Source organism: Lithobates pipiens, unplaced genomic scaffold (assembly GCF_037356315.1).
Source record: "Lithobates pipiens isolate NorthernLeopardFrog02 unplaced genomic scaffold, aLitPip1_a1.2 Scaffold_51, whole genome shotgun sequence".
Lineage (NCBI taxonomy): Eukaryota > Metazoa > Chordata > Amphibia > Anura > Ranidae > Lithobates > Lithobates pipiens.
In genome coordinates this window covers 4867226-4892934 of record NW_027507874.1, presented here as the reverse complement: position 1 = coordinate 4892934, position 25709 = coordinate 4867226, and the positions used below count along the sequence as shown (strand labels likewise).

The following is a 25709-nucleotide window of genomic DNA, read 5'->3' as shown; positions in this document are numbered from 1 at the left end:
TTAAAGTGAATGCACCCAAGACTTCTTGCTGTTCGGTTTGCAGCTTCTGTGTGTCCTGAAAACCATTGTCTGTGCTGACTTCTGATCTCTGACCCGGTTTGCTCTTACTAACCTTGTCTGCCTGATACCCCGACCTCGGCTTGCTTCTTGGACTTCTCTTCTGCCTGCTTCTCTGCCTGATTCGCCAGAATGTTACCGACCCGGCCTGCCTGACTCTGCATCTACTTCTCCAGCCTACTGCAGCCCTGCGGGTCGCACCAGTTCCTGTTTCTGCTGCATTACAGTCCACCACAGTCTACCCAGCTTTACCGGTCTGCCTGCTGCATCTCCAGGCACGAGCACCCAGCCATACCAATACTGGACTGAACCCAGGCACTCCTGCATCACCGCGCTTCTGTGGCTACTGTCTCAACCTCAGGGGCCCACAAGTCGGTGCAGCAAGAGAGGCTCTCCTCTACACGTTGGGCTCACGATCTAGGTACATGACAGATTCCATTAAAAACTATTACATACATAGAAATGTCCCTAAAACATACGTGAACGAGGCCACGGGGTAAAGTCATGTGACCCCTCCCTCTATCTAATCCCTGTTTATATTGTTGCCAGTCAAGCCCTGATGAAAGGGGCTGTTGGACCCCCCGAAACATGTTGGCTACCTTTTTGGACTGCAGCCCTAACTTTTGATGGAATAAAGTTGCATCTGGACCTCCTAGCAGCAGTGTTGTGTCAATTTCGATTCTCGTTACATTACACTAGAAGCCAAGGAGAACGCGGAGATCCTCTGGGGTGTATAAGCCATCTGCTTACCAGAACCAGATCATTTACACCAACGTCAATACCTTATAACAACACCAGTAAGATAACCCTATGGGTCCAGTGTTATCTTGCCACTTTCCTCCCCTACTCCTCCTACTGGAGCAGTAATTCACATTTATACAATACAACAGAAAGGTGATCAACAATGAACCATGAATTTTTATTTCTAACAAAAAATTTCTTCAAAGTGAGGAAATGCTACAATATATTACCACTCGGTGTTTACATGCCATCTGTGCTGTATTTTTACAGTGCTAGGGGTACGATTTTACTGACTCTCCCTCTTGTTCAAGTTTGTGGTCATGCTTTGGTCAACAAAGATTGAGTATGTTTATTCAGCGTGCGAATATACTGTACCTGGCTCTCCATGGTTTTTTTTTGTGGAGGTTAAGCGTACACCTGCCTAATGTACATCTCACATAATAAGAAGAGGAGAGGCATTTCCCATTAGTGACCCAGAACAACGGCATTATATGACGAAATGCGTCGGCGGTGTTGACATCACCGCGCTGTTTGGATCCCGGAAAGGATGGGTGTTCGATGTTAGCCGGACAGCTTTTACAATTATGCAAGAATTTAACAACTTTGTAGTAAGTGCATTACTTTTTTTATACCAAATAATGTTAAGACAATTTTACATTATGGTGAGATTCTCTTTTTGCGATATATCTGCTGAATGGGATATCATTTGACGACATTGATTGGATACGTGGGTGCAGGTCCCTTGTCATTGATCCATTCCCTGTTTGGTTCCATTCTTACGGAGACATCCGAACTAACAAGGACTTGGCTGAGCTATAGCCACAAGCCTGTATAGCTTGCCATTTGGTAAGTGAGCTTTTTGTAAGGTGGCGGTGTACACAAGGGTGCTGTGAATCACTGTGGTACTGCTGTTTAATATCAAAGGGACTTTCACTTACCAATACTAGGTGATCTGATGGTATTTGTACCCTATTCCCATGGACTTTTTATAAACGTACAGGACAATTTAAGTAGTGCTGCTCTTTTTTCATTTTTGTTTTTATTTCCCATTAGGCCCGCTTGGACCAGTACTTAGGGCAGCAGGGTTCGTCTACACAAAATTCAGAATTTTTTTTCCCCTCTTCTGGCCACTTCTTAACATCTGTAGCTACATTTAGCAAATTAAGTAAAAGGGGAAAAGGGTGCAGGAAATGTTGAGGGGAGTCACAAAACTCTACAGTTCAGGAGACACTGAACCACAGCTCCTTTCTCTTGCTTAGTCTTGAGCACAATTGAATAGCTGTCCCACATATAAATCAGACTGAATGCCCCCTTCGGTAGTCATTTTTTTTTCTATCATCACAGTACACAATGGGCCAAGCTTTTAAAAAAGGGTGAGCCATTATTCCAGCAAATCTGGAAGGAGAGTTAATGCTAACTAGAAAATGCATTTCCTGGAGAAAATGTGTGGGAATGCTGAATAGCACCAAAACTGCTCCATCATATTGCCCCCATCAAAACTGCCCCATCATATTAGCACCATTAAAACTGCCCCATCATATTGCCACCATCAAAACTGCCCCATCAGAATTGCCCCGTCAAAACTGCCCCATCATATTCCTCTATTATAAATCAGTACATGGTGTGTCTGTGCTGCCCACTCACTTTGTATAAGAAGCTTTGGTAGCCATGGCAACAAAAGCCTTTAAAATGAAATTTCCTGAAATGATCACTAAATTTAAACAGCTTTTTCACAAAAACTGTAAAAGATATCAAACTGAAAAGATATAGCCAGAAAGCTGAATATTTTGTGAACGGGAGATTTTAAGGATTTAAAGCATGCTCTCATTCACTTCAATGTTAAAAAAAGTGTTAAAAAAACGTAATATTTTAAAAAGTATAAATAGTAGAAAAAAAAGTTGAAGAAGTGCCATCATCAGCTGAAAGAGCTGAACATTTTAAAAGTTGAATGGCTTTAATAGCTGAAAGTATGCTGAAGATACGCAGAGCCAAAAAACGTACGGAATAATAAAATGAATAAATAAAAACGAATAACAATAGTGGGACTGCTAAAGCATTCCCACTAATTACAGCTTTGACAACTGGAGCTTAACTGAATCGTTAATTTACAAATTTTTGCAGTACAGACTTTTTCCACTGCACTTCTGCTGAGTTTTTCACATTAGTCCACGCCCCTGACAAGCTTATATTATAATGACCCTGCCACACAAATACTGTCTGGGTGAAAGTCAATTTAACTGACACTGTGGATTAAAACTAGAGAACCGGATAATAAGAGAACAACATAAAACCTCCATGCAGTGACCCTGGTGTGAATTGAAACTAGGACCCCGGAGCTGTTGGTATCAAGGAACTATCTGAATGTAATATATTGTGATGAAAAGCACAGACCCAAGCTTCAAGCACAGCCCTCTGGATGCAACTGAGGACCTCCTATCCTCCCAGATGATTAGGTTCCTGCATTCTCCAAGCGGGTTACCCTATGATTTATCAGAACATAACTATGTCTTCATCTTCTGTGTTTTCTAAGGTGAAGCAGTAGGGAAGGTTTCCACGTATAACACGCCCCACACTCTGTACATGAATAAGGCTTCTCCCCTGTATGCAGCCTGTGGTGCCGGACAAGGTTGGACCTCTTGGAAAAACACTTCCCGCACTCTGAGCATGAATACGGCTTCTCCCCCGTGTGAATCCTCTGATGAGTTACCAGATGGGACTTCACATTGAAACATTTTCCACAGTATGAACAAGAAAAGGGTTTTTCCCCCGTGTGAATCCTCTGATGTATGATCAGATGGGAGTTCTGCATGAAACATTTCCCACACTGGGAACAAGAATAGAGCTTCCTGGCTGGATATCTGTTTTGGCGTTCCACCAGTCTTCTATGTTGGATAAAATCATCGGCAACCCCGGAATAGAGAAACATTTCTTCCCCGTTGTGGGCTGTATGATGGGTGACGGGGTGGGATGATGTGGGAAGGTACCCCATATGTGACGATAGATTTGATAATAAATATATACTGGGAGGTATGGGGTGGGGATTTGGAATGACAGGGTTTTCTCCTGAGGAACTGGATGTGATGTCATTGTCTTCTATTTCAGCATATTGAGCAAAAGGAGGATAATTCTGTGTGTTACTTGTCTTGTATTGTCCATCTGCAAGAAAAGAAGGATGGGAGGGAAACAGGAATGACTAAATGATTGTCTGACTTAAGAGAAGTCACGTGAGAGACCCTGAATTGCATGTTTTGTCATCTAGGCCGTACTAGGCCTAGATGACAAAACATGGAGAGCGGAAGATGGAAGAGCGCTCTTCTCTGGGTTAAGGGGTTTTTACTCACCTGTGTTGATCTCTGGAGGAATTTCCTCTTCCTTACAGGGCTCATTACCCATTTCATATGGCTCTTCCTCATCGGAATCATCAACTTTAATCACAATCGGGTCTTTACCCTAGATGAGGTATACAAAACTAAAATAAAACATTATTTTTTTTTTCAAATTGCCCAATATCTGGAATGAGATAAAGGAAAGCTATGGATTTACAAGATCACAGCACCTTCACAATGCATAGATTTTACCCAACCAGTTAAAAGAGTAGAGGTATACCTACTGGCAGCAGCCAACATACCTGATAATGGTAACTAATACTGTGGCAAACATCTACAGAATCCTGTAAATCCATGTTGAAATCTTCCTCCAATGAATCCTGGAGACACAGAGGACGGGGACATCTCTCTGAGGTATTTCTGTTACTGGATCCATCTGTAGGAAACACACACACTGACTCAATACATTAGATCTATGTCTTTATATCAGAGGATGTGTTTATCTAGGTGGATCCTCAATACTCTTCTCTCCTTTACAAGAAATTAAAGTCTCCTCTTACCCGGTGATGTGAGGTTCTCCATCATGACGTCCTTGTAGAAATCCTTGTGTCCTTCTATATACTCCCACTCCTCCATGGAGAAATAGACAGTGACATCCTGACACCTTATAGGAACCTGACACACACAATGATACAGTCACCATCCAGACACATCCCTTGTCTATTACTGGATAATGTCCCAGAATTCCCGCCACCACTCACCTCTCTCGTCAGCAGCTCAGTGATCTTCTGGGTGACTTCTAGAATCTTCTTTTCATTGTTTCTTTCAGGTTTTAGGAAGTGGAGTGGAGGCTTCGTGATTGGATTTTGCCTCCTGCTCCATCCCCCTGACAATGGGGAATGTGTATTCTTGCTAGAATCCTTCAGAGGACCATAATTCTAAATAATAAAATATGCCAATAAATACCAGTTAGAGATCTAATGAATGTGATTCATAGAAATTAAGTACTAGCAATGTCACATCAACAGTCCTAAAATCCCTCATCTCTTTGGATAGTTCTGTACTTTATTAATATAGATAAGGCTATTGGCATGCAACCTCCCAGAATCCTCCTCGCCCCTCCGGTCAGCTCTGTGTTTTATTAATAGAGATACAAGTGATGTCATGTGACCTCCCAGAATCCTCCTCACCTCTCCAGTCAGCAAGTAGATAATCTCCAAGGTGAGGTTTAATATCCTCTCAGTCATAAGACCACGCTCCTTCTCCATACTCATTGATAAGGCAGGGAATGGACTCTGCTCTTTCTGGACGGAAGTGACCATGAGGATTCCTTCTTTGATATCTTTGTCCTGAAATATTTAGTATTGCAAGAACTTCTTATGAACCTGAAATCTGTTTAATATAAAAGAGATCTTTACCTTGGCACACTAAAAGAAAATGAAAACTTACTTTTGAATGCATTCAATACATATTATTTCTAGGACGGAAGATGAAGAAAGACAGAAGAAGTAGAAAGACAAATGAAGAACGCAAAAGCTGAAAGAAGAAAATGGTGGAAGAGAGGAGAAGCAAGACAAAATAAGAAGATTGATGAAGGAAAAGAAGGAGGATGGAAGGAGATTAAAAAAAGAAAATAAAATGATGGAAGAGAGAAGAATAAAAAAGAAGGAAAGAAGATGAAGGAAGACAGAAGAAAATGTAAGAAAGAAGACTGAAGAAGAAAGAAGATGGACAGACATAGAAAAAATGAGGATGGAAAATAAAGGAAGGCAAAAAAAATAAGAAAAAAGAAGGAAGATGGCAAAAGAAGTTAGGAGAAGGAAGACACAGATGATAGTAGATGAAAGGTTACAAAAAAATAAAGATGAAGGAAGACAGAAGATGAAGAAAAAAGAAAAAAAGATGAAGGAAGATGGTAGAGGAAGACAGAATTAGGTGAAAGATGAAAAAATACATAATAAGAAGCAATATTAAGGAAGACAGAAGAAAACAAAACCTTAAAGAAAGACTGAAGATGAAGGAAGACAGAAGAAGAAAGATTACAGAAGACAGAAGATTTAGAAAGAGAAAAAAAAGATGAAAGAGGAAGAAGACAGTAGAAGAAGAAAGATGAAGGCAGACATAAGAAAAATAAAGGAAGACAGAAGAAGAAGGAAGACAGAAGATGGTAGAAGACACAAGATGAAGGAAGACTGAAAAAAAGATGAAGGAAAGCAAAAGAAGATGAAAGGTGAAAGAAGACAGAGGATGAAGAAGGACAAGAGAAAAAAAAAGATGAAGGAAGATAGAAGTTAATAGAAGACAGAGGATGAAGGAAGGCAGAAGGAGAAGGTAAAGCAAGGAAGACAGAAGATGATAGAAGATGGATAATAAAGGAAGACAGAAGATGACAGAAGATGGATAATAAAGGAAGACAGAAGAAGAAGAAAGATGAAAAAGACAAAAGATGATAGAAGACAGAAGATGAAGAAGACGGAAGAAGAAGAAAGATGGTGGAAGATGAAGAAAACAGAAGGAGTATGGATGTCATAAAAGACAGAAGATAATAGAAGATGAAAGATAAAGGAAGACAGAAGAAGATGAAAAAAGATGGAAGATGAAGGTGGCAGAAGAAGTTATATGAAGGAAGGCAGAAGATGATAGAAGATGAAAGATGGCAAAAGACGGAAGAGGATGGAAGATGAACATGATAGAAGAAGTTGGATTAAGGCAGATAGAAGATAATAGAAAAAGAAAGATGATAGAAGATAGATATAATGGAAGACAGAAGAAGAAAGATGGAGAAGACAGAAGATGATAGAAGACAGAGGATGAAGATGAAGGAAGAAGAAAGATGAACAAAGAACTAAGATGATAGAAGACAGAAGATAAATAAGAAGGAAGAAGAAGAAAGATGATGGAAGATGAAGAAAACAGAAGAATGAAAGTCAGAAAAGACAGCAGGCAATAGAAGATGAAAGATAAAGGAAGACAGAAGAAGAAGAAAGATGAAAAAAACAGAAGAGGATGCAATATGAAGATGCCAGAAGTTGGATGAAGGAAGATGGAAGATAATAGAAAACGAAAGATGAAGGAATATGGAAGAAGATGGAAGACGAAGATGATAGAAGATGAAAGATGAAGGAAGACGGAAGAAGATGGAAGATGAAGATGACAGAAGAATTTGGATGAAGAAAGATGAAAGATGATAGAACATGAAAGATGAAGGAAGAAGAAAGACCAATGATGAAAGAAGATTAAGGAAGAGAAAGACAGAAGAACAAGAAAGATGAATGAAGACGGAAGATGGGAGATGGAAAATGACAAAATATGAATGGCAGGGGATGACTTAAAAAAAAAAGATGAAGGAAGAAGAAAGATGAACGAAGAACTAAGATGATATAAGACAGAAGATGAATAAGACGGAAGAAGAAGTAAGATGATGGAAGATGAAGAAAACAGAAGAATGAAAGTCAGAAAAGACAGCAGGCAATAGAAGATGAAAGATAAAGGAAGACAGAAGAAGAAGAAAGATGAAAAAAAGACAGAAGAAGTTGGATGAAGGAAGATGGAAGATAATAGAAAATGAAAGATGAAGGAACATGGAAGAAGATGGAAGATGAAGGAAGACGGAAGATGAAGGAAGACGGAAGATGACAGAAGAAGTTGGATGAAGGAAGATGAAAGATGATAGAACATGAAAGATGAAGGAAGACAAAGGAAGAAGAAAGACCAAAGATGAAAGAAGATTAAGGAAGAGAAAGACAGAAGAACAAGAAAGATGAATGGAGACAGAAGATGGGAGATGGAAAATGATAAAATATGAATGACAGAGGATGAAAAAAAAGATAAAGGAAGTCAAAAGAAGAAAGATGAAGGATGATGGGAGATGAAAAAGTCAGCAGAAGAAGGAAGCTGAAGGAAGACAGAAGAAGAAGATAGAGGAAGGAATAGAGCAGAAGAAGAAGGCTGAAGGAAGACAAAAGAAGAAAGATGAAGGATGATGGGCGATGAAAGTAGTCAGCAGAAGAAGGAAGCTGAAGGAAGACAAAAGAAGAAGATAGAGGAAGGAATAGAGCAGAAGAAGGAAGCTGAAGGAAGACAGAAGAAGTGCCTTGTGTCTTTTTTATATAATCACACACATGGGTTGGACTTGTGTCTTTTTTCGACCTCACCTACTATGTAAGATAGAGGAAGGAAGACAGCAGATAAAAGAAGATGAAGGAAGACACAAGAAGAAGAAAGATAAAGAAAAACATGGAAGTATTAAGACTGAGGAAGGAGAAAGATGAAGGAAGATATAAGAAGAAAGGGAGGACATGAGAAGGAAGATGGAAGAAACAAGACCACAGATGAAGACAGAAAAAGGAATAAGAATAATAAGAAATATACTAACCCTCCCTCCCGTCTGCAATCACTAACACCGGGCAGAATGGAAGGCAAATCTGCCCCAAGCTGCACACATGGAAAGCGGGCGGCAGCACTAATGTCGGGGACTCAGCCTTGATGTCAGCCTTGATCTGGCCGTATGGAAGGACATATGACCGTCTCCTGAGCACCTGGAGAGAAAACAGCATAAATACCATACAGAGGGAGAAGGAGGACACATCCCTGACTTATTGGGTTGTAAAAAAAAACATAATAGTAATAATAACAATACTTTTATTACCATTATATTGTATTCATGAAATAGCATGAAGATATTGAGAATAATAACCATAGAGGTCTACCACATAGTTCAGCCCTTAGTAGCTGTCTGTCTCCTCTTTATCATCACAATTCCCCCCCCCCCCCACAAACGGAAACATTCCCTCACTTCCGCCCTATGGCTCGGCTGTGTGCGTTCCACGGCTGCCCAGCCGCTTCCTGGTTGCTCTAGTGACGCCCCGCCCTCCTTTCTTCAACAGCGAGACGTGCTCTGCTCGGGGCAGACTCTAGAGGGCGAAACTCCCCACATGAGCCGCTGGCTTCGGGCGGCCATGTTCCTGTAGAACAAATACCTTTTTATGTTTTAATCTAGTTGCTATTGTAGGCTAAGAGATTTTGTGTATAATATCGGAGGGTGAATGTTATTTCCGACACTCGACGGGAGCTTCGGAAGCTTAATACGTGTAGTTGCGCCGTGTAGTTTAATCATGTCTTCAGTGCAGGATGGCTGCCGCCATTTTCTTGTAGCCCAGAGAATTACTGACCCTTCAAAATCCCAGAAGTCACATCTGTTTCCGCAGTCTTTTGTAGCTGGAAGAGGCTGCTCAGTGAAGTTAATGATAACTGTTTGCTGATATGATTGCTCATTTTAATTGGTGCTTCATGGCTTGAAAATGTGCAAGACTTGACATTCATGGAAGCACCCAAAAATTCCTTGAAAGGGAACAGAGAAAAGATATGCAAAAAATACAGTAGGCAAGACATGTAATTTAAAAAACATAAAATATAAAACAACAAACTACAATACAGAGCGGAAGTGGGAATGGTCTTCAATGAAAACAATTCCATACACTTTGCCTGTGGCACAGGATGGGAACGGGTCTTAGCGCTAATGATGATGATCAGCATGTCTCCTGTATGTTCAGATCATCTGAGGGTGACACTGTGAGAAGTTGCTTACGACCCCTGGAAATGTTTAGAAGGACACAAGGCTCTGTTCAAGAACATCATTATGGCGAGACAGCCGACCCTCACATCATGGGGTAAGAGGAGACTTTCATTTCTTGTAAAGGATAGAAGAGTATTGAGGATCCCCCTAGATACACACATCCTCTAATAAAGTGGGTTTGGACCACTGGGCCACGGCCTCCCTTCTCCTGAGCCTCCCATATTGCCCCTCAACGACCTGAGATCCCTCAGCCTCAACAGTTCCCCCAAATTTCCACAATGCCCCTCCACCATCTGCAGAACCTCAGCCCTCCATACTTCCCTTGACCTCCAACAGTGTTCCACAGTGCCTAGCAATCTCCTACAGTGCACCTGGGCCATCTGAGATCCCTCAGCCTCAACAGTTCCCCCCCAAATTTCCACAATCTCCCCAGCCTGCTGCAAAACCTCAGGCCTCTATAGTTCCTCTGACCTCCAACAGGGTCCCACAGTACCTGCCAACCTCGCACAGTGCACCTGGGCCACATTAGATCCCTCAGCCTCAACAGTTCCCCCCTAAATTTCCATAATCTCCCCAGCCTGCTGCAAAACCTCAGGCCTCTATAGTTCCTTTGACCTCCAACAGTGTTCCACACTGCCTGCCAACCTCGCACAGTGCACCCAGGCCCACATTAGATCCCTCAGCCTCAACAGTTCCCCCCTAAATTTCCATAATCTCCCCAGCCTGCTACAAAACCTCAGGCCTCTATAGTTCCTTTGACCTCCAACAGTGTCCCACACTGCCTGCCAACCTCGCACAGTGCACCCAGGCCCACATTAGATCCCTCAGCCTCAACAGTTCCCCCCTAAATTTCCATAATCTCCCCAGCCTGCTACAAAACCTCAGGCCTCTATAGTTCCTTTGACCTCCAACAGTGTCCCACACTGCCTGCCAACCTCGCACAGTGCACCCAGGCCCACATTAGATCCCTCAGCCTCAACAGTCCCCCCCCCCCCCCAATTTCCACAATGCCCCCCAGCCTGCTGCAGAACCTCAGCCCTCCATAGTTCCCTTCTCTTCTCAGGCCATGTCTTTATGGAGCTAGCTTTGTGCACAGGATCACAGCCATGCTAGAAAAGAAAAAGACCTTCCCAAAACTATTACCTCAAGGTTGGAAGAGCATGCTGTAGCATTAGCAGTGCCCTTCAGTGGAAACAGCTAATAACAATAGAGCTGGCCAGGTGGTTTTGGCCATATAAAGACATAGAAACAATGTATTCAATCAGTGTGTGTGTTTCCTACAGATGGATCCAGTAACAAAAATCCCCCAGAGAGATGTCCCCGTCCTCTGTATTCCCGGGACTCCACACAGGAATTTCAGGAGATCCCTAAAAACGATAAGGTAGGTGTTTGATGAATTACAAAACACTAAGCTGTGCCAATTACTATTATTTTTTTTTTAATGGTTCCTAAATCATACAGAATTAAAAATAAATTTAGTAAAATTGCTTTGTGTGTTATCCAGGATAGTGGCCTGATTGTTGTTAAAGTTGAAGTCAAGGAGGAAGCAGAAGAGCCGTATGTGAGAGGCGAGTTGGGCAAGGAGGAGGAAATTCCTCCAGATATTGGCCAAGGTGAGAAGGAATCAATAAATCTAGGAAAAAGCTACAGATTCTCCTTGTTCAGTCACTACAACAATCTCTTCTCCTCCCCCCTCCCCTGTCAGTAGACAGTAATGGAGAGACAGTATGTGCCCAGTGGGGGAGTTAGGGGCCATCAGCTCTGGTTCTCCCATCTCAGATCATTTCCAACATTGGGACTGGGATGGTTGCACCAAATTATTAAAAGTATAACTAAAGGCAAAACTTTTGTGGAGAGGGATTAGAACACCTGTCCGTTTTTATTGCTGTCTGTGTCCAACTTAGGTAGATTCATCCTCTCTATTTGTCCTGGTGACCATTATCATAGAAAGTGAAAGTAAAAGAAAATCCTACATTTTGGGTTGTCCCCAGAAAAGTAATAGAGGGAACATCTCCCAATGGGGACACTTGTTCTGATGACTTAGAGGTCCCCAAGGAATTCCCTTAATTTGCAGGGATTTCCTTTCACCTCCTGCTTAGCTATGGGACAGGCAGTGAAGAGAAACCTTTACAATGGGACCCAGCTTGCGAAAAAAAATATCTGACAGGGGTTATAACCCTCCCTTGCTCTATCAAAAAAAAAAGTTTTGCCTATAGTTCTACTTTAACTACTTCAATACAGGGCACTTCCCCCCTTCCTTCCCAGACCTATTTTCAACTTTCAGTGCTGTCGCACTTTGAATGACAGTTGTGTGGTCATGCAACACTGTACCAAAACAAAATTTTTATAATATTTTCCCCACAAATAGAGTTTTCTTTTGGTGGTATTTTATCACCACTGGGGTTTTTTTTTTTTTTTTGCTAAACAAAAAAAGACAGAAAATTTTGAAAATAAACGTTTTTCTTTGTTTTTGTTATAAAATTCTGTAAATAAGTAATTTTTCTCCTTTACTGACGGCACTGATAAGGCAGCACTGATGAGCATTGGTGAAGTGGCACTGATGAGGTGGCACTGATGATGAGGCACTAATATGCAGCACGGATGGGCACTGATAGGCGACACTGATGGGCACTGATAGGTGGCACTAATGGGTGACACTGATGGGCACTGATAGATGGCTCTGATAGGCAGCACTGATGAGGAGGTACTGGCAGGCTTTACTGCTGGGCACTGATTGCCATTTACAAAGGGTCACTGATTGGCACCTCTAAAGTTCATACCTGGTGGTCTTGGGTGGCATCCCTGGTGGCCCTGGGTGGGCAATCTCGGGGGGTTGCGCAGATCTCCCTGTCAGTAGAGCAGCTGATCGGCTCTCCTCTATACGTGTCTGTCAGACCCGATAGAGGAAAAGCCGATACACTGCTTTTCCTGTTTACACAGTGATCAGCTGTGATTGGACACGGCTGATCACGTGGTAAAAAGACTCCGTCAGAGGCTCTTTACCCAGATAAGAGATGCGGTGTGTTAGACTGACACACCACATCAATGATCACCGCGCTGCACACCCCCCCCATGGGCACGCGATTGTGGGTTATCCTGATCACGGCATATGACGTCCGGTCAGGATAACAAAACCTCTTTCCACATGTCATTTTGCTATATGGCGGTTTGGGAAGTGGTTAAAGACTAAAACATAGCAGACAAGTTGACTGTACAATTCTGTCTGGTGAATTAAAGAGTAACTCCACTTTCGTTAAGAATAAAAAACAACCCCCTCCGAATGATCAATGTACATTTTTTTTAACAAACTTTGTAGGGAATTCCTACCTTTTGTTGCTCTGAAGAAATAGCTGTTTGTTTTACCAGACTGATTCTGAATAGGTCTGGTTCATTATAATCACCTGGTGCACGCTCAGTGTTCTAATAAGAAACGCTGCAGTGTCTGCATCCCTTTAGAAGTATTTAACCCTTAGGCTGGGTTCACACCGCTGCGGGGGGAGAACCGGATGTGATTCGCACAGCAAATCACATCCGATCTCCGTAGCACTGCGAGTTCAGCCATACAGATAGTATGGCTGAACTCGCAGCGGTCCCGCAGCAAACTCGCACGGGACCCTTTTTTGGGTCCGCAACGGAATCGGATCGCATGGGGGTTCACACCATGCGATCCGATTCCTGTGCGAGTCGGCAGATCGCACTGCGATATGCAGACGGATCTGGGGGTGTCATTAACATAACATTGACACCCCCAGCCGTCCGCATAGGGCAGTGTGAACTGCCGGCGGGAGGTATGCGATGCGGGAAAACGCCGCGGATTCGCGGCGTTCCCGCATCGCAGCAATGTGAACCTAGCCTTAGGGAGTATCTCACCAAAACCTCAATTCCTATTGCAGGGGATGTGTTGATTTAACTTTTATCTTTTCTCACTGGGAAAATCAGTGAGCCAATCACACAAGCAGGAAATAGCATTTCTAGGGGGCCATTCTGTACTGCAACGTTGTACAGAATGGCTCCAGATGGCTATATTGCAGTGAATTTTACAGAAAATTATATCGGCTACAGATTGAAAATATTAAAGTATGGCATGGCTGTGTAGCCATTGTATATGGTATATATATATTTTTTCCATTTGTGATATTTTTTACCCCAAAGTGGAGTTACCCTTGAAGCTAGTTTGTTTTTAAAAACTGAGGGCCAACAAAAAGACTATTTGAGATGCTTTATTATTTTTCTGTTGAGCGCCAGAAAACAATCACACACACTGAACAACTAAAAGTAATACATTTTTTATTTTAATTTTGGATAGAGTGGAGAGGGGTTAGAACAGAGCCAGCAACCCGTTGATCGCGGTCTACCTGTCGACCATGTGCAGGTGACAGGTAGACTGTGAACAGGTCCCTGTGCCGCCAACCCCTCGCCTTTTATGTGCCAGTCCTTTTCCCTCTAACCTCCTCTGTCACTGTCATCCTCATGGTACAGCAGAGAGCGGGAAGCAGCGCAGCTCAGGATGGAGGGCGGGAGAAGGAGCTGGCCAAATTAGCTTTTCAAGTTAACGGCAGGTGATTGGTTGCTAGGTCACAGGGCGGTCCTAGAAATCAGTCACCAGCTTGTTAACATGAAAAGTCGCTCTGGCAGCTCCCGCCCTCTGTCCAGAAATGTGCTGCTTCCCACTCTCTCCTCTCTGTACATGTGCAGGTATGATATTGCTTATGCTTGTGTGGGGAGTGATGTTAGGGAGGAGGAGACAATCCTATGGGGCAGAGGGGCAGGGGACACTGCTGTGGGAGGGAAAGGGGGGTCAGAGAACACTGCTATGGGGGGGGGGGGGGGAGCAAAGGGCACTACTGTGGGGAGAGGTGTTGTGAAGGAGGCAGAGGACACTAGCAGTGTCCTCTACCACCCTTCACATGACCCCCCCATCAGTATTGTCCTCTTCCCAACCAATAGCAGTAGCCTCTAGTGCCCTTCACATCACCCCCCACCAGTAATGTCCCCCCCCCCAATAGCAGTGGCCTCTAGCGCCCTTCACATCACCCCCCACCAGTAATGTCCTCTTCCCCCCCAATAGCAGTGGCCTCTAGTGCCCATCACATCATCCCCCACCAGTAATGTCCTCCCTCCCCCAATAGCAGTGGCCTCTAGCGCCCTTCACATCACCCCCCACCAGTAATGTCCTCTTCCCCCCCAATAGCAGTGGCCTCTATTGCTCATCACATCATCCCCCACAAGTAATGTCCTCCCTCCCCCAATAGCAGTGGCCTCTAGTGCCCTTCACATCACCCCCCCACCAGTAATGTCCTCTTCCCCCCCAATAACAGTGGCCTCTAGCACCCTTCACATCAGCCCCCACCAGCAGTGTCCTCTGCCCCCCACCTCCCTACCATAGACAGGTATTTGAAAAAAATCTGAATTCATAGCAAGTGCCTGGGGATTCAGATTTTACTGCCCTCGTTAACCTGACGCCCTAAGGCCCCTTTCACACGGGGCGGATCCGTTGATCCCGCTGATCAGGCAGATGATATGTTCCATCTCAGCTCACTGTGTAGGGATGGACCTTTCAGAGCTCTGCTGTCCTCTATGGTGAGATCGAATGAAAATGGACAACCTGTATGTTTCATTCATCAACTGGACGTCTGTTTTTAGCGGATCTTGTCGGATCAGATGACAGACGGGTGGCAGCGGACACATCTCCGCTGACATCTGCCTGCCCATACAAGTCAAAGGGTGACCCACTCAGATCTGCCTGAAAAACAGACAGGCAGATCTTTGTGGGCCAGTCGTGTGAAAGGGGCCTAAGGTGGCTTCCTATGCAGCTTTATGATGGTGCCTAGCATTAGGCTGCTTAAGCAGCCACCCTAGGGCACCAGGGTAGGGAATGACAGTAAAATCCAAATCGCCAGCCTCTTGCTGGGAATTCAGATTTTATAATACCTGTCTTATGACAATCCCCTTATATTTCTCCTGCAGCAGCTGAAATCCAGCGTCTCCTCCTCTCCCTCCCACCAGCATACAGCTGCTGCAGGAGGAAAATCCAGGGTATCAGTTCCAGTAAATGCCTTCCCCCCACTGTTTAGGCCTTGAATATTAATTTCTTAAAAATATTACTAATATACTAGTAATATAACTGGGTACTAACATTTATAGGTAAAGTTGATCCGGGGAAAATCCGATTGCCTCTCGGGGGATCAGGAAGGAATTTTTTCCCCTGCTTTAGCAAATTGGATCATGCTCTGCTGGGGTTTTTTGCCTTCCTCTGGATCAACTGTAGGTATAGAATTGGGTATATGGGATTGTATGATATTGTTATTCATTTTTTTATTTTTATTTTTTATTTTTATTTTTTTGTGGTTGAGCTTGATGGACATGTGTCTTTTTTCAACCTGACTAACTATGTAACTATGTAACTATATGTAAGTACTGAATCCCAGTGACCTTTGATATCTTTCATGTTAGATCTCCACCTCTGTCAGGCTTTTATTGCTGTCTGTGCCCCTGTTAGGGAGTTTCAGCCTCTCTACTTGTCCTGTTTATCATTACACTGGAGCGTTAAAAAAAAAAGGAAATATGAGATTATGGTCACTAGAACAAGAAATAAAGGCAAATCTTCCAAAGGGGGTGCTAGTTCAGATGATGACTAGGGATTCCCTCACTTTGCAGAGATTATCTCTCATGTCCTGTTTTGGCTATGGGACCGGAAGTGAAGGGAAATTCACCCAATGGCAAACAGATGGAAAAAAAATGGCAGGGAATATAAACCTCCCTTACCCTATCCAAACTGGAAAAAAAGTTTTGCCTTTAGTTCTACTTCAAAGAACTTCTGGTAGTGGTTATGTTTTAAGAATTTTCTTACAAACAAGTAGTCTTTTTAAAGAAGTCTTTTTTTTCTCCAGATGGGCGATACATTAGGAATAGCCCTGAGAAATGTACAGCTGACCCTTCAGACGCTAAAGTAGAAGACGATGACCTCACAAAGGATTCCCGAAAAGAAAACCCCATCACCTCAGATGTCCGTCTGCTTCCCAGTGCAGGTCTATCTTCTGATCCCTCTACACATGGAGGCATTCTTCCACAAACCGATCCTCTCAATCATCCCTCTTCTGCCAAAAAAAGCGAAACACTCCCGTGTTCTGAAAATAAAATTTTTCTAGAGAAAGCCAGCCTTATCAAAAGTACTTGTGTAGGCTTAAAGCCATATTCATGCTCTGAATGTGGAAAGTCTTTTGCATACATGTCCCGTCTGAAAGCGCATAGGCAGGCTCACATAAACCCAAAGCCATATGTGTGCTCCACTGACACAGATAGGAACGATGAAAAGATTTATCCATGTCCCGAGTGCGGAAAATGTTTCAAATGGAAATCATGTCTCTCTAGGCACAAATGGTTCCATCGAGACGAAGCCCCGTTCTCGTGCTCCCAGTGCGGGAAGCCTTTTAAGCTGAAGTCCAACCTAGTTCGGCATCAACGGACTCACACATTGGAGAAGGCATTCTCCTGTTCTGAATGTGGAAAGTGTTTCGCAAAAAAGTCCTACCTTGATGAGCATCAGAAAAGGCACACCAGCGAGGAGCCATTTACGTGTTCTGAATGCGGCAGATCCTTTACTTTGAAATCATACTTGGTCAAGCATCAGAAGACACATCTTGGCCAGAAGCCGTACTCATGTTCGGAATGTGGACGGTGTTTTACCGTAAAGGCATGTCTGGTGGATCACTTTAGGAGCCACACGGGTGAAGGTCCCTTTTCTTGCCCAGAGTGTGGGAAGTGTTTCACATACAAAACAACTCTAGCTGACCATCAAAGACTCCACACCGGAGAGAACCTCTATTCTTGTTCTGAGTGTAACAAACGTTTTACCCAAAGGAGACTTTTGGAAAAGCACCAAAGAGTTCACACGGGAGAGAAGCCTTTTACATGTTCCCAGTGTGGGAAATGTTTTGCTCAGAAATCAGACCTTGGCAGACACGAAAAACGTCACAGAAGCAAGGCTGAAGGCAGGCCCACCTGAAAGAAAGAGCAGCCACAAGCATTTGTTTGGAGTTCAATGGCCTATCATCCTACTGGAGAGAACCCAGCTGCCTTAACCCTGGCACAGCTGTGAAAGGCCAAGCTTTGCCACTAGAGGGCGCAAGCATGAGTAATGAAGATAGACCAATGACTATGATAGCTCAGCCTGGCTTGACCATTCTCAAAATGAGGGAGAGATATTTTCATTGATTCACATACAGTAGTAAAATTGCAATAGAAATGAAATTGGCCCACCCTGGGTAGAGTTTGGGTAGAGATGCCCCTTCTTTGACACATGAAAAATGCATCAGATACAGCTTATTGGCCCCATTGGAGAAATGTAGGCTGCCTCCAATCTCCATATTTATTGGCCCTAGCCCTTAGGTCACACCTATTAGACTTGTGCGCCGTCAATAAATTTTTTTTGTCTTGTTCCGTTTTGTATTAGCCGTTAATTCGTTTTTCGTAATTTGTGTCTGAAATTCAATTTGGATTCGTACAAATTTTCATTAGGTTCGTTAACTTTTCATAACAATTATGAATGTTCGTTATGATGAATTTAAAAAGCAAAAAATACCTTTCTCAATATGGCAGTCATCGACTCATTATGCTCATTATAAGGGGCTCCCACCATCCCTTTGCTGTGCTCATTATGAGGGGCTCCCACCATCCCTGTGCTGTGCTGACTTCCTGTGTTTGTACCCTTGCTGTGTTCATTATGAGGGTCTCCCACCATCCCTCTGCTGTGCTGAGCTCCTGCTGGGGCTGTACCCCTGCTGTGCTCATTATGAGGGGCTCCCACCATCCCTGTGCTGTGCTGACTTCCTGTGTTTGTACCCTTGCTGTGTTCATTATGAGGGTCTCCCACCATCCCTCTGCTGTGCTGAGCTCCTGCTGGGGCTGTACCCCTGCTGTGCTCATTATGAGGGGCTCCCACCATCCCTGTGCTGTGCTGACTTCCTGGGTTTGTACCCCTGCTGTGCTCATTATGAGGGTCTCCCACCATCCCTGTGCTGTGCTCATTATGAAGGGCTCCCACCATCCCTGTGCTGTGCTAACTTCCTGGGTTTGTACCCCTGCTGTGCTCATTATGAGGGGCTCCCACCATCCCTGTGCTGTGCTCATTGTGAGGGGTTCCCACCATCCCTGTGCTGTGCTCATTATGAGGGTCTCCCACCATCCCTCTGCTGTGCTGAGCTCCTCCTGGGGCTGTACCCCTGCTGTGCTCATTATGAGGGGCTCCCACCATCCCTGTGCTGTGCTGACTTCCTGGGTTTGTACCCCTGCTGTGCTCATTATGAGGGTGTCCCACCATCCCTGTGCTGTGCTCATTATGAAGGGCTCCCACCATCCCTGTGCTGTGCTAACTTCCTGGGTTTGTACCCCTGCTGTGCTCATTATGAGGGGCTCCCACCATCCCTGTGCTGTGCTCATTGTGAGGGGTTCCCACCATCCCTGTGCTGTGCTCATTATGAGGGGCTCCCACCATCCCTGTGCTGTGCTCATTGTGAGGGGCTCCCACCATCCCTGTGCTGTGCTGACTTCCTGGGTTTTTAACGTCATCATAACGAATAATTGTAATTATTATGGCAATAATAAAACAATGTTAACGAACATTCTTATTTTGTCCGATTCTGAACCTCCCATCGACTATCAGTACCAGTCTCCCACTCCCACATTAAAAAAGGTAATTTTCCCAACCCCCACTCAGCAGCAGAAGAAAACCTCTGATTGGTCAACAAAACACCAGTCACGTTTCCATTGTAACGGAATTTGGATCCGAAATTCCTCAACGAAATTTCGTATACAATTTGGAAGCATAGAAATTCCGAATGAATTTTCAGAAATTCGTACAAATTTTCAATTTGTACAAAAGGAATCACACATGTCTAACACCTATCCCAATGTCTATCCCACCTTCAGGCTGGGTTCACACCATCACCTCATACGGCTCACAGCAGGCGTCTGGTGCGCCCTGGTTGACCGTTTCAGGTCCGATTTCAGCCTGAATATTTGGCTGAATTCGGACCAAAAGATGCACAGGGTTCCTGTGCAAATTCACACTGGAGCTGCAGCAGAGATGTGCGAATCGGGTCTCTATTACATCCAATTTGCAATAGTGTAAACCCAGCCTCAAATATGACCCACATATTTTGCTGCTAAGCCACATCTTCGGACCATGGTGAAGAATCTATTCATCAGATAGGCCAGTGGCAATGATAGCTCAGCTTGGCTTGACCATTCTTGAGATGACGGAGAAAAAATTTAATTGAGGTCGCAGACAGCACTAAAGTACCTGTGGGAAAAGAAATTAGCCCATCTTCTTGTTTGGGTGAAGTGCCTGACACATGGAAAAATGTATCAGATGCAGTTTTGTGGCCCATTGGTGGAAATTTAGGTTGGCTGCAATTAATCCTAGCCTTAAGGGCACACCTATCACAATGCCATGTCCCACCTTTAAAGATGACCCACATTCTAGGCTGCTAAGTCATGTCTTCGGACCATTGTGAAGAGTCAGTTCCTCAATAGGAAAGATGGAGGTGGAGGGCTTATGGTTAGAAGATGGAGACTATGGTGACCAACAATGGTGAGCTTGAGAAGTTCTACAGACGTCTTAAGAGGACTAGGCAAAAGCTTAGACAAAGAATCCTATAGAGAATTCTAACCTTTTTACTGTTTTTTTTTTTTTAGCTATACGTGAGAATATACATCCTAAGCATATTAATGATGAGTGCCAATGTTTTTAAAAAAAACTTCTGTATATAGTTTGTATATATGTATAGTATCAGCATGTGTCAGTTAAAGTAATCAAGAAACAAATAAAAAATGGTGCTAGAGAAACCAGGGACACTCTAAAAGCTTTTAATAAACTACGTCTACTATAAACAAGTCCATAATGAAAATGTCCATAAATCCATACAAAAAGGCGACTTAGCAGCATCAGTGGCAGCCCCCCATAGAGCGAAGCAAAGACACTGCAGAGATTAAAAAACAAAACACAAGGGGGTACCAAACTAAGTACAGCAGTGTCACCAAAACTCATATTATTTTAAAATAACTATCAATAAATGGTGTATTACATGCTGTACATACTCACTCAGTCATTATGGGATTTGTTTTCTTTATTCTGCAAAAAAACCTGGTTGATCTTGCTGCTCTCTGTCTCCCCCTTCTGTCCATGTCCCCACAGAAGTTGGGAATTTTGCAGAGCAGGGTCTGTACTTAGTGGGGGTCTAAACTGAGGGAGGGGGATCTATACTGCGGGAGGGCAGACTGTACTTAGTGAAGGGGCTCTGTACTGAGGGAGGGGGATTTATACTGTGGGGGGGGGGGGTCTGTACTTATTAGGGGGGTCTGTACTTAGTGGAGGGGGGGTCTGTACTTAAAGGGGTTGTAAAGGTTTGTGTTTTTTCACCTTAATGCATCCTAAAAAAAACACTTGTCAGTGACCGGCCCCCCAGCCCCCGTTTAACTTACCTGACCCCTCGAATTTGATCCACGGGGAACAGGCTGTCTCTCTGCCTGGGGTTCTCGGCTGTTGATTGGGTAGATTGATAGCAGTACAGCGGGGCTGAGTCCTGCATTTGGTTATCAGATATGGGGAGGAGCCACGTGAGCTGCCAAGGGACCCCAGAAGACCAGGTTCAGGGCCACTCTGTGCAAAACCAGCTGCACAGTGGAGGTTAGTATGATATGTTTGTTATTTTTTTTTTACCTTTGCAATCACTTTAATGGAGAGGGGTCTGTACTGAGGGAAGACTATAGTTGGTGGAGGGGGGGGGGGGGGGGTGGGGGCGGTTGACACCAACCCTAGTGACACCACTGGTCACACTTGTGGGTGTATACACAGTGATAAATGACAGCCTACTCCCTCCCTCCTCCTCCATGCCCACTAACCAGCTTAACACAATTAGGGTGGGATGTTACATGTATATTGATGAAGGCTTCACCTCCCTCTTATTCTAAGACACAGGCTGGAGGGGTGTGGCACAGCCTGTGATTGTCAGAAATCTGTCCACGTCATGTCATTGCCAAAAAATACAAAGAAAAAATTGATTTCAAATATATATATTTGTATGACAATTTTAAAACAGTTTATTGATATTAATTATTTATTTAACTCTGTATTCCAAAGGCTGTTTTTTTTTTAACATGTGACCAATAGCAGAGTACTAGAAGCTCCTCCTGACACTGTTTTCTTGCAGACAGGCTGGGAGAGAGCTGGGTCATGTGAGAACTGGATATTAATTAGGAAAAAGGTACTTAGATTTTTTTTTTTTTATTAAAATAATTACAGTGCCATCATCCACATACAGAAAGAGAAGAGACAATGCAATGCAAAGGGGGTTGGTGGGCAATTCTGTTAATAGCCATGGGCCATATGTGGACACTGATTGAACAAGGCAGTCAATAGCACAAAAGTAAATGTGACCGGTGTATATAATCAACAATATGGAATTGAATGACCTTTGTATTGCCTAAATACAACATACCATATGTGGAAAAACCCTGGTTTTAAGTATATAGGAATCAAATCCATTAAAGGACACAGGAAGTCTTCCACTTTTTGGGTTATATTTTTGCCTACAGGTAGATTAAACACTGGCAAACAAAAAACTGTAGGCTAGCCCATAACTTCTACCAGCATACCTCCATTTTTTGCTAGTGTCCTAGTAGCATAGGTGTCTTTTTTCATCTCTGTTGTGTTAGCCCTTGTACACACGGTCGGACATTCCGACAACAAAATCCATCAGATTTTGTCCAAAGGATTTTGTCCGAAACTGGTGTTGCATACACACGGTTGGATAAAGTTGTCGGAAAATCAAATGGTTCAGAACGTGATGACCTTATTTCGTTACGACTGGACTATGTTCAGGCTAGTAGCCAATAGCTTTGGTCTAGGAATTTGATCTGAGCATGCATGGCACTTTGTCCGATCGGAATTCTCTACAAACGATCAGACAAAGTCAGATCGGATCATGTTGTCGGAAAATTTTATAGCCCAGCTCTAAAACTTTGTCGGTCGGATATTCCGACGGAAACAGTCCAATGGAGCCCACACGCGGTCGGATTATCCGACAACACGGTCCGATTGGACATTTTCCGTCGGAATGTCCGACCGTGTGTACAAGGGCTAAGAGACTAAAAGTTGTCCAATGAACACTGCTTGTGCCTCCTTGACTGTTTATTTTTTAATAAAGACATTACTTGTTAATAAAAAAAAAGTTTGGCCAACATGGCTTTGTCTTTCAAACACTACAGTGGTTTGAATGGATGCTGAACCTTCAGAACGTGCCACTGTAACAGACTCATTGTTTGGAGTCTAGTCTTGGACACAGCACGGGCCGGAGTGTTTCTTCCATGGATGAAACATCAGACTCTCTGACCTCAGGATCAAGCTCTCCAGTCCGACTCTTGGCTTTTGAGTATGAAAGTCTTGGGTCTGCTTGTAGCCTCCTTCAAGGCACTCTTGTGTTTGCCCAGTTTTACTTATGGCACAAATCAGTCGAGTCCCTGGCCAGACTGATTTGTTTTGACATAGGAGGAACAGTTTTTTACTGAATTGGTGGGTCAAGATTTGGTGGAAGTCTTTCCTTTCCATTTTTTGGAAGACCCTTGTAGGTGCAGGGAGACTTGGTTGTCAGAGTTTTGTCTGCTGGTCAACATCCTGGAGCTTTGAACAATTTGGTTGTCTTTGCGTTTGACTGAATCCATCCTTCCAGCCAGAAAGTCCAACACCACATTGGTAACGTACACCAACAACAGTGAGGAACCAGATGTTTTGCCACAGCAAGAGATGTAGATCGCAACTTCACTTTCCAGCAGTGGTGGCCTGTTCATTAGGGGTGCCCAGTGCCGCCCCCTCTCTCCTTGCCACCCCCTATATGCAATGGATAGATTCATGCATAGCATAAATCTATCCGCGGTTGCCCCCTATTCATGTGTCTGGCCCCTTTCAGGGCACCGGGTGCATTAATTACAGTGGGCAGTTTTTGGTTTTTTTTTAAGCACCTGATAAGAGCCAGAGGCTCTGATAGGCTTCAAAATAGGGTGGGCTTGCTTTGCAGAGGATGCGACCGGAGCCCACCCAGATAAATGATTGCTGTTGCATCACTGATCCGCCTCCCGGCCAAATGGGAAGCAGGCATGAAATCTGTTTCCCGATTGGCCAAAACCTCAGGCGATTCTATTTGACGCCTAGTGTCGGGAGGAGCAGAGAGGAGATCCACTGCAAAGCTGCTCCAGGAGAGGACACTGCAGCAGCTTTCCCCGAGCCCGCCACACATAAGGACAGGGCTAGAAGATGGCCAAATCAGCTCTGACCGCTGCTCTGAATGATGCTCTGAATGATGCTCGCAACCAGGTTAAGAGTGAGTGGTGGTTTGTTGGGGGTGTTAGTAGCACGCCACGGGGTGGGGGGGGGAAGGTTCAGTTGTGCTAGTGCCGCCGCCCCCCCCCCCCCAAAAAAAATACCAGCTGCCACTGCTTTCCAGCCTTGTCTGTTGTGCACACCTCAGATAAGAAAATTGGACAACTGGCAGGCAGACTTCTTCAGCTGGTAATGTCTGGACCTCGGGGAGTGGTCCCTACAACCAGAGGTGTTCCAGGTTCTCTGTCACAGATGGTGAATTCTGAACCTGGACCTCCTGGTCTCCAGGTTCAACAAAATCTATGTACAGAGATCCTTTAACACAGTGGTTCTCAATTCCTGTCCTCAGGACCCATTAACAGGCCAGAATTGAAATATTGCTTTGGGGAGATGCAGACTAAAGCAGTGGTTCTCAACCTTAGTCCTCAAGTACCCGCAACGGGCCATGTTTTCAGGTTTTCATTTACTTTGCACAGCTGCTTTAAATCAATATCATCGTATTATATATTTTATCTAAGAGAAGTTGCCAAAACATGGCCCGTTGGGGGTACATGAGGACTGAGGTTGTCTTGCAAATCTGGCCTGTTAGTGGGTCCTGAGGACAAGAGTTGAGAACCACTGCTCTAGCAGAAAAATGGGACTCTGCGGGACCAGTACATCCTGACTATATGCTGTCCCTCCCTGAAAAATGTTTCCTAGTCTTCCTTGCAGGATCGAGATGTAGGGCATTCCGGTGAGGAACTGGCCCAAGGGGTATTAGTACACTAACCTGGTAAGATTTAGCAGATACTCCATGGGCTCTACCGGATTGTCTAAATCTAATGTTTCAAGGACTGATACATCCCATCCAGCTTCAGGTTCTGATAAACAGGGGCATCAGTGGTTCCTATGGTGTTAGCTAGGAAGTCTACGCCTTCCTACAGCTGGCTCTGGAGTAGTGTTTGGCTTTCAGAATCATCAAAAGTCAGATTTCTGCCCTTTCTATTTTGTTTCAGAAACTGCTGACCTCTCACTCCTCAATTAAGACCTTAGTATACGGAGTTTCCCATGTACCGCCCCATATTGGTTCCCCAATAACTCAGCTGGTTCTCTCTGCTCTTAGAAACTACTGTTTGAATCCATTAAATAAGTGTTTCTCAAACTTTTTGTCTTGTGGCGCACCAAAAAGATCTAAACATTTTCCATGGCACACCTGAAAACGTATTTATTTTTACATATATATTTAATTTTAAATTTAATGTGGAGGATGTGCCTGCTTTCGAGAGCAAATCAGGTTGAAGCAATTATAATCTTTGTACTTTCGCTTGCTTCCTTGCTTTTCATTTAACAGTTTCTCTTTCAGGGTTCCAGACATGATTAGGTGTTTCTTCATCGCTAAACAATGAACAAACTTTATTTATAAGCATCAAAGTTGGAATGGAACAGTCTCTATTATTATTATAATAAAATACAACTTTTTCAACATTGATTTACCTTTGAATTTTTCGATATGGTCAAGGTTTCAAAACTTCCATGACACACCTGCAAATCTCACACGGCCCACACTTTGAACTGGCAGCCTGCAAGGTAACTTGTCTGGCTGTACAAGGGGGCGTTGAAGCCCAAGATCTTTTCTGCCGAAGGTAGTTTCTATCCT

General features: G+C 43.8%; 3 protein-coding genes across 4 annotated transcripts in view; 1 reads left to right on the top strand and 2 right to left on the bottom strand.

Annotated features, from left to right (window-relative positions):
* LOC143957183 (uncharacterized) overlaps positions 1 to 18137 on the top strand; it is a 55024-nt gene extending 36887 nt beyond the window's left edge. Inside the window, exons 9-13 of the mRNA XM_077467333.1 lie at positions 3329 to 3424; positions 9701 to 9793; positions 10983 to 11080; positions 11204 to 11312; positions 16590 to 18137. Of these exons, the coding sequence (XP_077323459.1) occupies positions 3329 to 3424; positions 9701 to 9793; positions 10983 to 11080; positions 11204 to 11312; positions 16590 to 17704 (1511 nt within the window). The 3' untranslated portion in view covers positions 17705 to 18137. The remainder of the gene's footprint in view (positions 1 to 3328; positions 3425 to 9700; positions 9794 to 10982; positions 11081 to 11203; positions 11313 to 16589) is intronic.
* The window catches only part of LOC143957109 (uncharacterized), a 135893-nt gene that overhangs the window by 53395 nt on the left and 56789 nt on the right, over positions 1 to 25709 (bottom strand). The window lies entirely within an intron of this gene.
* LOC143957131 (oocyte zinc finger protein XlCOF8.4-like) lies at positions 958 to 8893 on the bottom strand. 2 transcript variants are annotated; one of them, XM_077467285.1, is made up of 8 exons: positions 8773 to 8893; positions 8500 to 8662; positions 5315 to 5516; positions 4886 to 5062; positions 4685 to 4799; positions 4427 to 4560; positions 4140 to 4248; positions 958 to 3954 (listed from the first exon to the last, which is right to left on the bottom strand). In XM_077467285.1, the coding sequence occupies exons 3-8, from the start codon at positions 5444 to 5446 to the stop codon at positions 3308 to 3310; spliced, it is 1314 nt and encodes a 437-aa protein (XP_077323411.1). In that variant the 5' UTR covers positions 5447 to 5516; positions 8500 to 8662; positions 8773 to 8893; the 3' UTR covers positions 958 to 3307. The 2 variants fall into 2 exon arrangements, with proteins under 2 accessions (XP_077323411.1, XP_077323410.1); XM_077467284.1 differs by having other exon boundaries at positions 5315 to 5473.

Bases quoted from the DNA above. Each gene is read 5' to 3' on its own strand.
- LOC143957131 (XM_077467285.1), bottom strand. From the start codon at position 5,446: ATGGTCACTTCCGTCCAGAAAGAGCAGAGTCCATTCCCTGCCTTATCA. The intron at 5,063-5,314 runs GTGAGGAGGATT...TTTATTATTTAG, and splicing joins TCTACTTGCTGACTGGAGAG to AATTATGGTCCTCTGAAGGA. The intron at 4,800-4,885 runs GTGAGTGGTGGC...TGTGTGTGTCAG, and splicing joins CTGAGCTGCTGACGAGAGAG to GTTCCTATAAGGTGTCAGGA.